Source organism: Nematostella vectensis, chromosome 3, assembly GCF_932526225.1.
Source record: "Nematostella vectensis chromosome 3, jaNemVect1.1, whole genome shotgun sequence".
NCBI lineage: Eukaryota > Metazoa > Cnidaria > Anthozoa > Actiniaria > Edwardsiidae > Nematostella > Nematostella vectensis.
The window spans coordinates 15,114,892-15,127,406 of NC_064036.1; the positions used below are offsets into that span (position 1 = coordinate 15,114,892).

The 12,515-nt window shown below is 41.1% G+C and overlaps 1 protein-coding gene across 2 annotated transcripts in view; it reads right to left on the reverse strand.

The window, feature by feature from the left end:
- LOC5522289 (anoctamin-7) overlaps positions 1-7,437 on the reverse strand; it is a 33,454-nt gene extending 26,017 nt beyond the window's left edge. Inside the window, exons 1-4 of one of the 2 annotated variants that reach the window (XM_048724961.1) lie at positions 7,297-7,437; positions 3,755-3,893; positions 1,604-1,700; positions 719-858 (exon numbers count right to left, since the gene is read on the reverse strand). In XM_048724961.1, the coding sequence (XP_048580918.1) occupies positions 719-858; positions 1,604-1,700; positions 3,755-3,893; positions 7,297-7,328 (408 nt within the window). In that variant the 5' untranslated portion in view covers positions 7,329-7,437. Of the gene's footprint in view, positions 1-718; positions 859-1,603; positions 1,701-3,754; positions 3,894-5,536; positions 5,726-7,296 lie in introns of those variants that run through there. The other variant, XM_048724963.1, reaches the window with a different exon arrangement.
- Positions 7,438-12,515: the final 5,078 nt, after the last annotated feature.

The window sequence follows — 12,515 nt, forward strand, 5'->3', positions numbered from 1 at the left end:
GCATAACGTCCAACACAAAAACAAACCATTCGACCAGAAACTAGAGTGGATTTGCAATATCAGTTATACTAAAAAAATACGACTAAAAAAAACTCACCTCAAAATAATATATACCTTGTAATCTAACCGTTACTTATTCTGCAAACAGTCATCTCATAATAACTTTCGCAATTTTAAAGTTTTTTTTTTCTCAGGATGACTCCGTCGCAATAAAGAAAATAATTCGACCGTAAAAAATCAAAGGGACAGCGGTGAAAGCCAAGGTTATGTAACTGAGGCTTTCAAAAGGCCACCCCTCTGGGGAGTACCTCCCCTCCCCTCTGGGGAAGTAAGATCTGTTTGTTCTTAAATGCTGTGCATTGTCTCTAAAGATTCCTGTAGCGAGGCCTACATCTATAAATATCGTTGCTAAAACTGTCTTATCGACGTTAAAGATGCGTAATTTGCAAATAAAGGAACGGTCTAGGGGGGGGTAAGCATCCCCCTTGCGCGCCCTATAGCTACGAGCCTGACAATAACTGTCTAATGGTCACGCTGTAGAAAAACTAGATGGTCTGCGTAGGCGTGGTGTAGACAAGGTATGAATCAGCACAAGGTTGAAAAGGTATGATGAACGCCTTTGTGAAACAGAGTGGTTGCGCTGACGTTTCAAGCGTAAGCCCTTCGTCGGAGCAAAAGAAACTCAACTGTCGAAGAAGTGTGACTTCATATTATGTACCTCGATGATTCTGTCCCCAGGCGACAAACGGCCATCACGTTCCGCGGCGGCCCCGGGCCGGAGTCTGCTGATATAGATCCCAGGATCTCCCGGTCTAATGGGCTTGTCTTTTCCTCCTTTGATATTGAAACCTAAGCCATCTGGCAGTAGAAAGATAGGGAAATCAGTGAGACACAGTGAAAACGACCATTTGTGTTATAGAATACGACACTATAAAACTGTAACAAGACTTTGTTAAGATTTTCGAGTTATGTGTTTTCTGTTGGTCATGATTGTCAAATCAAATTTTTATGCGTGTGTGAGTGTTTGATTTTTTTTTTGGGGGGGGGGGGGAGGGAGGAGCGTATGTAAGTGTGTTTTGGGGGGAGGGAGGAGCGTATGTAAGTGTGTTTTGGGGGGAGGGAGGAGCGTATGTAAGTGTGTTTTGGGGGGGAGGGAGGAGCGTATGTAAGTGTGTTTTGGGGGGAGGGAGGAGCGTATGTAAGTGTGTTTTGGGGGGGAGGGAGGAGCGTATGTAAGTGTGTTTTGGGGGGAGAGGAGGAGCGTGTATGAGTATGGGGGGAGGGAGGGGGAAGTCTAACCTCGCCTGATTATCAGTTCCACTCTTTTCGGTTGTAGAACCAAACTAGGAGAGGGGGGTGGGGGTGGTATTATTTTGTGGGGGAGGGGGACGTGGTATTACCTCGTCTAATTGTGAGTTCTACTCTTGTTGGTTGTAGGGCCATACACTAAGAGAGAGGGGTGGGGAGTGTGTGAGTGTGTAAGGGAGGGGGAGGTGCTCTTACCTCGCCTGATAGTCAGATCTACTTTTATCGGTTCGGTGACCATACTGAGAGAGAGGGGTGGGGAGTGTGTGAGTGTGGGGTAATGGGGACGAGGTCTTACCTCGCCTGATAGTCAGCTCTACTCTTGTCGGTTCTATGAGCACGCTGCTATCGGAGGTAGGGGAGTCATATTGCCCCGGTTGGGTGATGTACACATCCTGAGGATTTAAGAACACACCAATATCAACGAAAAAGAACTGTATCCAGCATACTCTAATTATTGTTTCACAGATTAAGTTTTAAATGAACCTAAAATTTGGCGCCTTTTTATGAAAAACGATCATATTTCTCTGGAAAATAAAACGTCCTACAATAATGTACTACGTAGCATAATAGATGTCCTACTACATGTCACAGATTACACATTTGACGCTATTTTCCTTGGATATCTGACAGAGATGGTTAAGATCCGATTTCATTATCAGAAAGATAACAAACAAATTAACCCGACGTACATAAAATAATCAAGACTAATTAATGTATAGAGAGAAAAACAAATGATCAAATACACATCCAAAACAGTACCTGACCACGGAGTATAGTACGCACTGTATTATGCTTATTTTTATTGAAATATTTGATTTTTTTCGTTCCTTTCTGGCGTACGAGCGCAGCCATTTCCGTGTTTTTTTTTTTTGCACTAAGTAACATGATCTCTTAGAGCAAGTCGCCTGTTACTAGCATGTAACAAAAGGGGATGGGCATAAGTATAGAGAAATTTTGATACAGACCCTGATCAACTTGACTTACACTTGAAATTAGAAAAGAAAACTTTTGAAACTAGAGTAAGCCAGAATGCAAATACATAATTACTCACTTTTCTGATCACACTTAGATTATATTGGACCAAAAGTCTCCGCCAAACCAAGTATACTTGAGATACAAAGGCAAACGATGGTGAATTATTCCTTTAAAAGGGCAACTATAAGAAATACTATTTTATCAATGTTACATTACAAGGGTTGACTCTTTTGATAAAAAAACGTAATAACACATTTCCGATTTGGCCTTTGCAACAGCCCCGATAAATAATACAAAATATTGAAGATTTCCCTCTGCAAATGCGATATATATAGAGAGAATCGACTTCTCTTTTCGTGAGAAGATATACAAATACTAGCATAGTGTGCGATCTACGAGAAATTTATATCCTGATTTGTTAAAAACACAACGGTACGCCATTTCCCGCCAACTTTGCTAACATACCTATCTTATCAATGAAAGTAATATCTCAAAAGAACCACCTACTTAAAAAATGCTTAATTACGACGGAAAAAAGTTTTAGAATAAATACAGGAAGGAATAAATCAATTCCCTTGAGATTGATATACGCTATTTCTAATCCTGTGGCGAAATCAACCTACCTTATTCATTGATGTTCAAGAGGGACAACAGTCTATATAATGCTCTACAAGCATTGTCTTTTCCATGCACTTAGACCCCAATAAAGAACTGATCCTAACAGATAGGACTTAGCGCTTTCCTCTACTTAATGTCTCAGCTAGCATATATTATAGGGAAGTCATTTTTTGAAAATATATTTAGAAACCGTAAGTCATTAGTTTGGGGGAAATATATTTAGAAACCAGGCGCGTTCCCAGAATTAACAGGGGGTGGGGTGCGCATTTTTAGCTATCATATGGAAAACCTTTGAAGATTCCTTATAAGAAATGACGCACTTTTTGGCCGCCAAGGGGGGTGCGCGCGCACCCTGCGCATTATGTACCCCCCAAGCGTGACTGTCTGTCACAAGGCGAAGCGCTCGTCTCATTTTCAGGATCAAGAGGCAAGTATGTCTATAAATAATTTACAATATCACAAGAAATTTTCGCGTGAATTCTTTGATTCATTAAATATCGCGAAATTAAAGTGACGTGAAAACGGAAATTTCGTGATTCAATTTCTTTTTAATAATGGTGAGAGTTGGAATCCGCAGTGGAAAGAATATTGAATTGTGATTGTGCTCCTTAAACTGTCATGGTGACCACGGTAGCGCGCATCAAATGTAACAGGGCGGCGTAATTCAAGTTTAGGGTCAGGGACAGAGATCCAGTTTAATTTGGAGAGTGGGGGCTCCAAAATATAAAATATATGGCAGGAGGTACATCTGAGAAATTAAGCTCCCATACATTTCCTATTAAATTTTCCATCCGAAAGGAGGAGGCACCGGCCACCTAATCCCACTGGATCCGCTACAAAAAGTGGCACTGACCTCGGCACCAGGGAGGCGCAAGATTCTCGAGGCGCTAGAGGGACTCAGGGGACTGGTCTGACCAGAGGTTGGGTCGGTGTCGTAATCAAGAAAGCTGCGGCGTCGCTTGGAAGACATTACTGATGAACTCTCATGGCCTCTGAGAAAGAAAAAAATAACAATACGTAAAGAGACAGCATTCAACTCTCATGGCCTCTGAGAAACAAAAACAAACAATACGTAAAGAGACAGCATTCAACTATTATGGCCTCTAAGAAACAAAAAACAACAGCATTCAGTTTTGCATCGATTCTAGGTTACCGTAGATAATCCAACAAACCCCCCCTATCTAAAAAAACGCCTTCCATCTAATGAACGCCCTCCCCTATGCTTACAAGTCTAAAAATTATCAGACAGAACGCATTTTCATGTGCTTCTATTGAATTCTGAATCAAATTCCATGGTTTCCGCCGTCGTCGCCCGCGTTGCCTTCTACTGGGGGACGTAAAAGAACCTTTGGGGACGCCGGTCCGTCGTGCCAACTTTAGTGACAGGGCTGAATAACACTAATTATTGTAAGATCTTTAGAGCGATTTATATACTGTTTGTCGTCAGTCGTCAAACTCGTGTTCGAGTTCGATTATGCTGCGTATTAAAACTTTAACATTTTATATTATCCCATTTGATAATTACTTCCATGCGAAGGAATATTGACTCCGGTATATTCCCAATCGTATAGTGATGCTCAAAATTCATTTCCCCTTATTTCGATCAGCAGTTATGTGTGATAAATACTTATTGATCTGCCCTAAAATATATTATTTTGTACTTTAGATAGAAGTGCCAATGGTAAACTGTCATGACCGGTTAGTTGTCATACGACTGTCATGAAGGGAACGCTTGTCATTCTCAGTCTAGACTAAAACAAATAAATAAATAATAGAGCGGCGATTATATGGAAACGGGTAAATCGCTAACATAGCTCCAAACAATTTTTTTGTGTGCACCTTTTTCAACGACGGTGGCGACGCGAGCGACTATATGGAAACCGTTTATTGCAAATTTTCCTACCCTCACGAGATTATTATACGCAGGTTATAATTGTATTAGAACTTTTCTTGCTACTAAACCAAATTAAAAAGCGGATAGTGTGAATATATCACACGAATATACTTAAATGAACCCATACTTCCGGTCGATTGATTTTTAACGGAAAACGCGAAAAATATTTCAAAATATTGAAAGCAGTGTGTCTATTGGAAGTTTCTTTGGGGATGTGATTGATAATTTAGAGCGGATGGCCTGTTAAATATTTCGGATTCGAATAGATTCTTATGTCTTTTAAACGTTGAGGTTTCCTTCGGACCTCCGGAAGTAAACTGGTGACAATGCGGCTTAAATAGACAAAAATCAGTTTTCTTTAGAAGTTTATTTATAATGGGTTCCGATATGCCTCGTAATCCTCGGAAACGTTAGAGGAAAATACGCCTGGGTTTCCGAGGATGGTCATCCTGTGACCACAAGAATTATAAAGATAATGATGAAGTATAAAGATAATGTTAGCTGAATGATCTAACGACCGCATTTATTTGTTTATTATCCATCTAACCCTCGGAATTTACCCGTATACCCTGGGCCAGCGTTCAAAGATCCTGATAACAAACTACGATTATTCCAGTCGGTAGTTTGAAGAAGCCAAATCAGCTGTTTAAAAGACAACTAAACAAATTCAAGCGACCTTCATATAAAGACAAAGCATGTGTGATCGAGCGAGACACAAACAAGGGTTATCTAAAAACTTACCGAGCTCTTTTAGGGGAACCAAAAGGCTTCGAGGAATTTAGACCTGGTTCCGGATAACTCTACCTTTGCTTACATATCCATTAAATCAAGAACAACCCATAATCGCTGGAATTTAGGCTTCAAAAATAGGACTATAACGGTGAGCGTCCAGTTAAAAATACTTCATTGTTTGGCGCGCTTTTACGAATCCGTTGTGCTATTGTTTGTCACGGGTCAAGTGACAACACAGACGTCAGCTGATTGGATGTAGCGTTTCGAGGTTACAAAGCACATGCGTGACTACAACAGACGTGACACAAGACAAAGATAACAAAAAGCGGTAAGTAACGCATTTGGAAGTAGTAACGCTAAAATATTTTCTGTTAGAAATACCAAACACTATTATAGGATTACTTATCATAAATTCATTCTGCGATATACCTGTATACTGGAAATGCTGCGACCGTCACGCCAGAGAGCGACTAAAAACTAACCCGAATGAAATAAGACTTTTCTGACATACAAACTCTTGCTTGTTATTTTGTCACACAAAAAGTCACGTGAATTCTAAGTGCGAGTCGCCTAATGATTTTTATAGACAATGCTTTACCCTTTCCTGTTGTTTTGTAAGCAGGTCGCCTAGTGATATCAGCTTCATGTGTGTAAAAATTAGCAAATAAATAAACAAACGAATAAATTAGTAAAAATAGATTAACAAATGAATAAATAAATAGATTAACAAATAAATAAATAAATAAATAAATAAATAAATAAGTAAGTAAGTAAGTAAGTTAGTTAGTTAGTTAGTTAGTTAGTTAGTTAGTTAGTTAGTTAGTTAGTTAGTTAGTTAGTTAGTTAGTTAGTTAGTTAGTTAGTTAGTTAGTTAGTTAGTTAGTTAGTTAGTTAGTTAGTTAGTTAGTTAGTTAGTTAGTTAGTTAGTTAGTTAGTTAGTTAGTTAGTTAGTTAGTTAGTTAGTTAGTTAGTTAGTTAGTTAGTTAGTTAGTTAGTTAGTTAGTTAGTTAGTTAATTAATTAAGGAATAAAATAGATTGCGCGCGCTAGCATGTGGAGACCACCTGGTCAAAACTCGCTGCAGTCACACAATGTAGACAGGAAATCTATAAGCAAATAAACTTCCAGAGTATGTTGTGAAATAGCAGCGATGAAGAAAATACTGTTATCTTTCCCCATTTTATATTGGCAGTTGAATTCGCCAAGTTTCAATAAACGATAAATAGAGATTGCCTAGAATTTGAAAGAAAACAAAAAATATCTCAAGAAAGAAAATTGGCTTATTCATCGCATAAAATAAGTAATATGTATTGTTATATGTATTGTTATTATATTAAGATATGTCTTGAAAATTAGGCGAAAAATAGGCGTATTTTTGTATAATGATTATTATACATTTTTTTGTTACAGGATGGCAAAATGGGGTTCAATGTCGTGGTGATAAACAAAATCCTTGTTTTGGTTGCATTTAACGATCATAGTAATTACACAAAAGAAAAATGATATCGTGAGCAGTCTTCGAGGGCGCGCTTCGTACTTGATTTCAAGTCTTGTGTGAACCATTCAATATCATTTCTATGTATGGTTTTCTAAAAGCCACTTCTAAATCCTGCGTTGGCGTTACCACAATAACACTACAACACCTTCAACCTCAAAAGAACGTTTTAACAGAAAAAGAGTTATACGAATAAAACAAAACCTAAAGAAATATAAGCAGCAATAAAAGAATCATTAATAAATAAGTCATCAAACTGGCTTTGTTATACTTACTTAAATTTGAGGCACATTTGGCATAAATACATTCACCGACATATTATTCACGTTGCGTTTCTGTGTGAAGCACTAACCATCGCCAATTCCCCCCTTAGCTCTTACACAAAGAGCAAATGCTTATGTCGTTTCCAGCCATTTTTAGTTTTTCAGTGATTTTGACGTGATTTGAGACGAATGTGCAGATAGCTCGATTGAAAGCTAGCCTTAAGACAGCCAATTAGCTGACAACACTAAACCACAAGACACTTTGCAACTGGTGCAAGCTTGACTTTACGCATTCTATGGTGACCATATCTTGATTCCTGCCTTGATATCTCTTATGTAACTCTCTCAATTCCTGCGATTTTGTTTTCATTTTAGGGGATTAGATTTTTACTCCGAGAAGAGGTTTTGTGGGCGTGCGTGGTATCGCCTATTGCGAAAGGGTGGCTACTTTTGATTAGAGGTTATTTAGCAACCGGCCATAGTCTTAATGGTCACGTTAGCTATCATAGAGAGTGAAATAAATTTATAACCTAAACCCCGCTACAAGCATAGAGGACGGGTTCGAAATCTATTATACAAAAAGACAACAATGACGTCTTAGCAAAGAACGACCTTATGGGGGTAGATTAGGTTGCTATTGCCCCCATTTAGATGTCTGATACATTTTTGTATTTATTTATTTTATTTTTTTATTTATTCTCACCCCTTTAAAAGTTTTCTAGTTTGTCCGCCAATGCTTTGTTATATAACGTGTTTTTGTCAAAAGCACTTTAAAATGAAACCGGGTCGATTCTAGCTCGTTTTGTTGAGATCACAGTTCTTGAAGAGGCCTAGCTACGGCTGGAAATAGAGCCTATGTGACCCGCGGACAAGGCAAACAAAACAACAAACCTATCATCTTCCTTCCTCTCTTGCGGTCGACATGCATTGTTTGTCGATCTCATTCTGTTCCTAGTCTGGAGATTGCCTTTGAAGACTTCCTGTATTACCATTTTAGCACTCTATCGTTAGCAAACTAGCCTGAGTTAAAGTCCCTAAAACCTTTCACTTATATCAATCTAACCAAAACAAAGCATGATAAACTTTCAAATTCTAAAAAGGAAATTTAATTTGATTGAAATTTGAATTTTCTACAGATCATTTAAAATTATCCTGGCCGCGCGAAAGGAGATTGAATCGAGTGAATAATTCCAAGTTTTGGCGGAAAATCTGAAACAACGTATTTTCCTTAAATCCTTGAGACGGCAATACCACAAAATATTGGCGAATTGTTTTCTATTGCAATGCTACACACAATGAAGCGAAGAAATAATTTAAAGTCGAGAATTGTATGCGAGAAAAGAAAATATCGTTTTGTTGTAGGTTTTAAAAACGGCGCGCGCTCGTGAGAATGTCGCCATTCTTGATTGCGAATGCAGCGCGCGCGCACAATCCAAAAACAATTCAAAGACTAAAAAATCTGCTCAATTTTGCAGATTTTTTGCTGAAGTTAAATAATCATTTGATTACCAGGTTGAGATATAAAGATGACGGTGAAGGTTGTAACCACACAACGTTCTTCAGCAATAACTAAATAAAGATTGGAACCGGTTTAGTGCGCGCATATGTTTTCTCGTGTAATTTGAGTAATTTGGTTGACATCTTGATCCAAGTCACAAATGACTGGACCCAGGCCTTTAAGTTCACGGCCTTTTGCCGAAGGTTGACCAAAATACCTCAATATTAGAGATATTAGATGTATAAAGAATTGACAAAGTCTATCAACTCTGAAAGGTTATATGGACTTTAACACAGACCCCCGCTCATAAAAGCTAAAAGAAACATGAGCAAGTTTCGTTTAGATTTTGAGCGGGGACTGTTAACTCAGGCTATTAGCAAGCTTATACACTATTTTTTATATAAGAACATTTTTCATAAGAACGTCCAGCCTTAGATCTCACCAAATTTTAAGAACATGCCAAGAACATGCAGAGGCTCAGATAGCAGAAAAAAAAATCTTTGTAAGTCCTAATGCGTTCTAAAATGCAGAATCAAATTGTGCCCATAGTAACAACCTTATTATTGTTATCGATCATTAGTGTAATTCTCTTCCTAGTAATTCATGGATATCATGTTGTTATATACACTAAAATTTAAGAACATCGTTAAGAACATATTAAGCCTTAAAATGTCCCAAAAATAAGAACGACCCAGCATCTACAGAAAATTAGACGTTCTTACAAAAAAGAGTGTATTCTAACTTACTAAGGAAGGCGGCCTTGATATACTTAAATCTCTAGGTATATTAGATGCTGCTTTTTGGATACTTTATTGTACCTCTGTTTATCAAATATGCGTCACATTGTGGAATTTTTAGATCTAATAGCTAGCTGCACAGTATACGAGTAGTTAGAACCCCGCAAATACCCTGGGGCAATTCTCTGCCGTTTAGACGTAAGACAAAAAAAAAAAAAAAACGGGGGGGAACAAGGGGTACTCTCCATAAACGGGGTAATCGGGTATCTTGGTAAAATTATACCAACTCCTATTCCTTATGGATTTTTTAACAGATTCTTTTGATTCTGCTGTCTCTTAAGGGGGGGGGGGGCTTAAGGCATACGTCGAACCGAACTTGAATCGAATCAATTTAATAACTGGTGCGTGTCCGAGTGGAGATTATCTCCAGAGGAAGCATACATACCATTTTCTCCAGGAGACACTTTTAAAATAAAAAAAATTACCACTTGGTGTAAATATCCATTACCAGTGACTATGTTTCAAGATTTCATTATAATCGCGGGATGCACTTTCCCATGACAAGTCCTAGGACCAAGTCGAGCGTGCGTTTTGAAAATAATGAATGCTTCTGCACGTAATAAGGGAAACAAAATTATAACTGACCAGTTTTATGTCAAATAAGTGTCAAATACACATAGGTCTTTATAGGTAGATATAAAAACAGCACATACATTGCCCACTTGTCCCTTGGCAGGGCTGTAGCAGGGGGTTGGGCACTAAGGCAGTAGCAGGGGGTGGGGCACTGGGGCTGTAGCAGGGGGTTGGGCACTAGGGCCGTAGCAAGGGGTGGGGCACTAGGGCCGTAGCAGGGGGTTGGGCACTAGGGCCGTAGCAGGGGGTGGGGAACTAGGGCCGTAGCAGGGGGTGGGGCACTAGGGCCGTAGCAAGGGGTGGGGCACTAGGGCCGTAGCAGGGGGTTGGGCACTAGGGCCGTAGCAGGGGGTTGGGCACTAGGGCCGTAGCAGGGGGTTGGGCACTAGAGCCGTAGCAGGGGGTTGGGCACTAGGGCCGTAGCAGGGGGTTGGGCACTAGGGCCGTAGCAGGGGGTTGGGCACTAGGGCCGTAGCAGGGGGTTGGGCACTAGGGCCGTAGCAGGGGGTTGGGCACTAGGGCCGTAGCAGGGGGTTTGGCACTAGGGCCGTAGCAGGGGGTTGGGCACTGGGGCCGTAGCAGGGGGTTGGGCACTAGGGCCGTAGCAAGGGGTGGGGCACTAGGGCAGTAGCAGGGGGTGGGGGTGGGGCACTAGGGCCGTAGCAGGGGGTTTGGCACTAGGGCCGTAGCAGGGGGTTGGGCACTAGGGCCGTAGCAGGGGGTTGGGCACTAGGGCCGTAGCAGGGGGTTGGGCACTAGGGCCGTAGCAGGGGGTTTGGCACTAGGGCCGTAGCAGGGGGTTGGGCACTGGGGCCGTAGCAGGGGGTTGGGCACTAGGGCCGTAGCAGGGGGTTGGGCACTAGGGCCGTAGCAGGGGGTTGGGCACTAGGGCCGTAGCAGGGGGTTGGGCACTGGGGCCGTAGCAGGGGGTTGGGCACTAGGGCCGTAGCAGGGGGTTTGGCACTAGGGCCGTAGCACGGGGTTGGGCACTAGGGCCGTAGCAGGGGGTTGGGCACTGGGGCACCTGCCCCCCCCCCAAATATTCTAAACAATTATTAGAAAATAACCTGTAGGGGCGTGGCTGTGCCCCCCAAATTGTCTTAATGTTTCTGTAGAGTACCCCCCCCAATCTTAAAAATCTTAAGTGGCCTGCTACGGCTCTGCTTGGTGGGGGGAGGGTTGTGTGTGATTCGGACACGAGTGGCTGCAGGTGTGTACAAGCCTTCAAGGAAGGACAGAAAGTGGAATCAAATTATGCGTTAATATTGTGGATCAGTTCGTAAAGCGCATGCTCATTAAGGGGGATCTCTATTTTTCTTGGGTCCTCCCTCACGAGTGCTCTTGCAAATATTGAGCAAATACAATACAATACAATACAATACAATACAATACAATACAATACAATACAATACAATACAATGCGATAATTTATTTTCCCTTGATGACCTGGGGAGTGGTTTGTTGAGGCCATGTAATAACCTGCCACATTTGTTATAACGGCCACATTTGTAATAAGGTAGGCCAGATTTATAATAACCTATCTGATATCTCAGGAAAGAAACATCGTACGACAACCAAACTTGGTGCACCATATTGGGGCACCATATTTTCAAAAATTATAAGGAAATGACCAGAAGAGGCGTGGCTGTGTCCCCCAATATATTCTTAATGTTTCTGTGCCCCCAAATCTTACATAGCCTGCTACTTAAACCCTCGATTGCTGGGAAAAAATCGTCCCGAATGGTTCTGCTGGCAAATTTGTGGAGTCGAACTAGTTGTGCTTGGGCTGGGGATATTTTGGGGGGCGCTGGTACGGATGCTTGAGAAAAAAAGGCGTCCCGAAACGGTAATACAGGCAATTATTCCTGTGCTAAAATGCAAACCAATGCTGGCTGGAAAAGGAATTTCCCCAGCAACCTTTAAATTGATATTTTCGGCATCAGAATATATTCAAACGACGAAATTTGCCATTGTGTTTCGGAAAGGGGGGAATCGTTGAATGCCCTTGCGTCTGACGCTAGGCTATCGCAATTGAGGTAAAAAATTGCTTTGCCCACGCCCAATGTGCTATTCAATTAGGAGTACGAATTGCTGTTATCCCCTCCCCCCATACCCGCGCGGAAAAGTTCTCTAGGTTGCAGAAATAATTGATGAACCATTTTTCTAAAACTTGAGGAAGAACTGTAACCTCATACAATCTTGAGAAGAAGGTATAAACATTCCTAGTGCTGTTATAACCGTTACAAGAGGTTGGTTCCACCCTGCCTTATCCTTGAGCTTAAAAAAACAAGCTGGCAGGCGCGAACACAGAGTAATGCGAGCTCACAACAGGGGCGGATCTAGTTTTTCGACAAAGGGGGGGG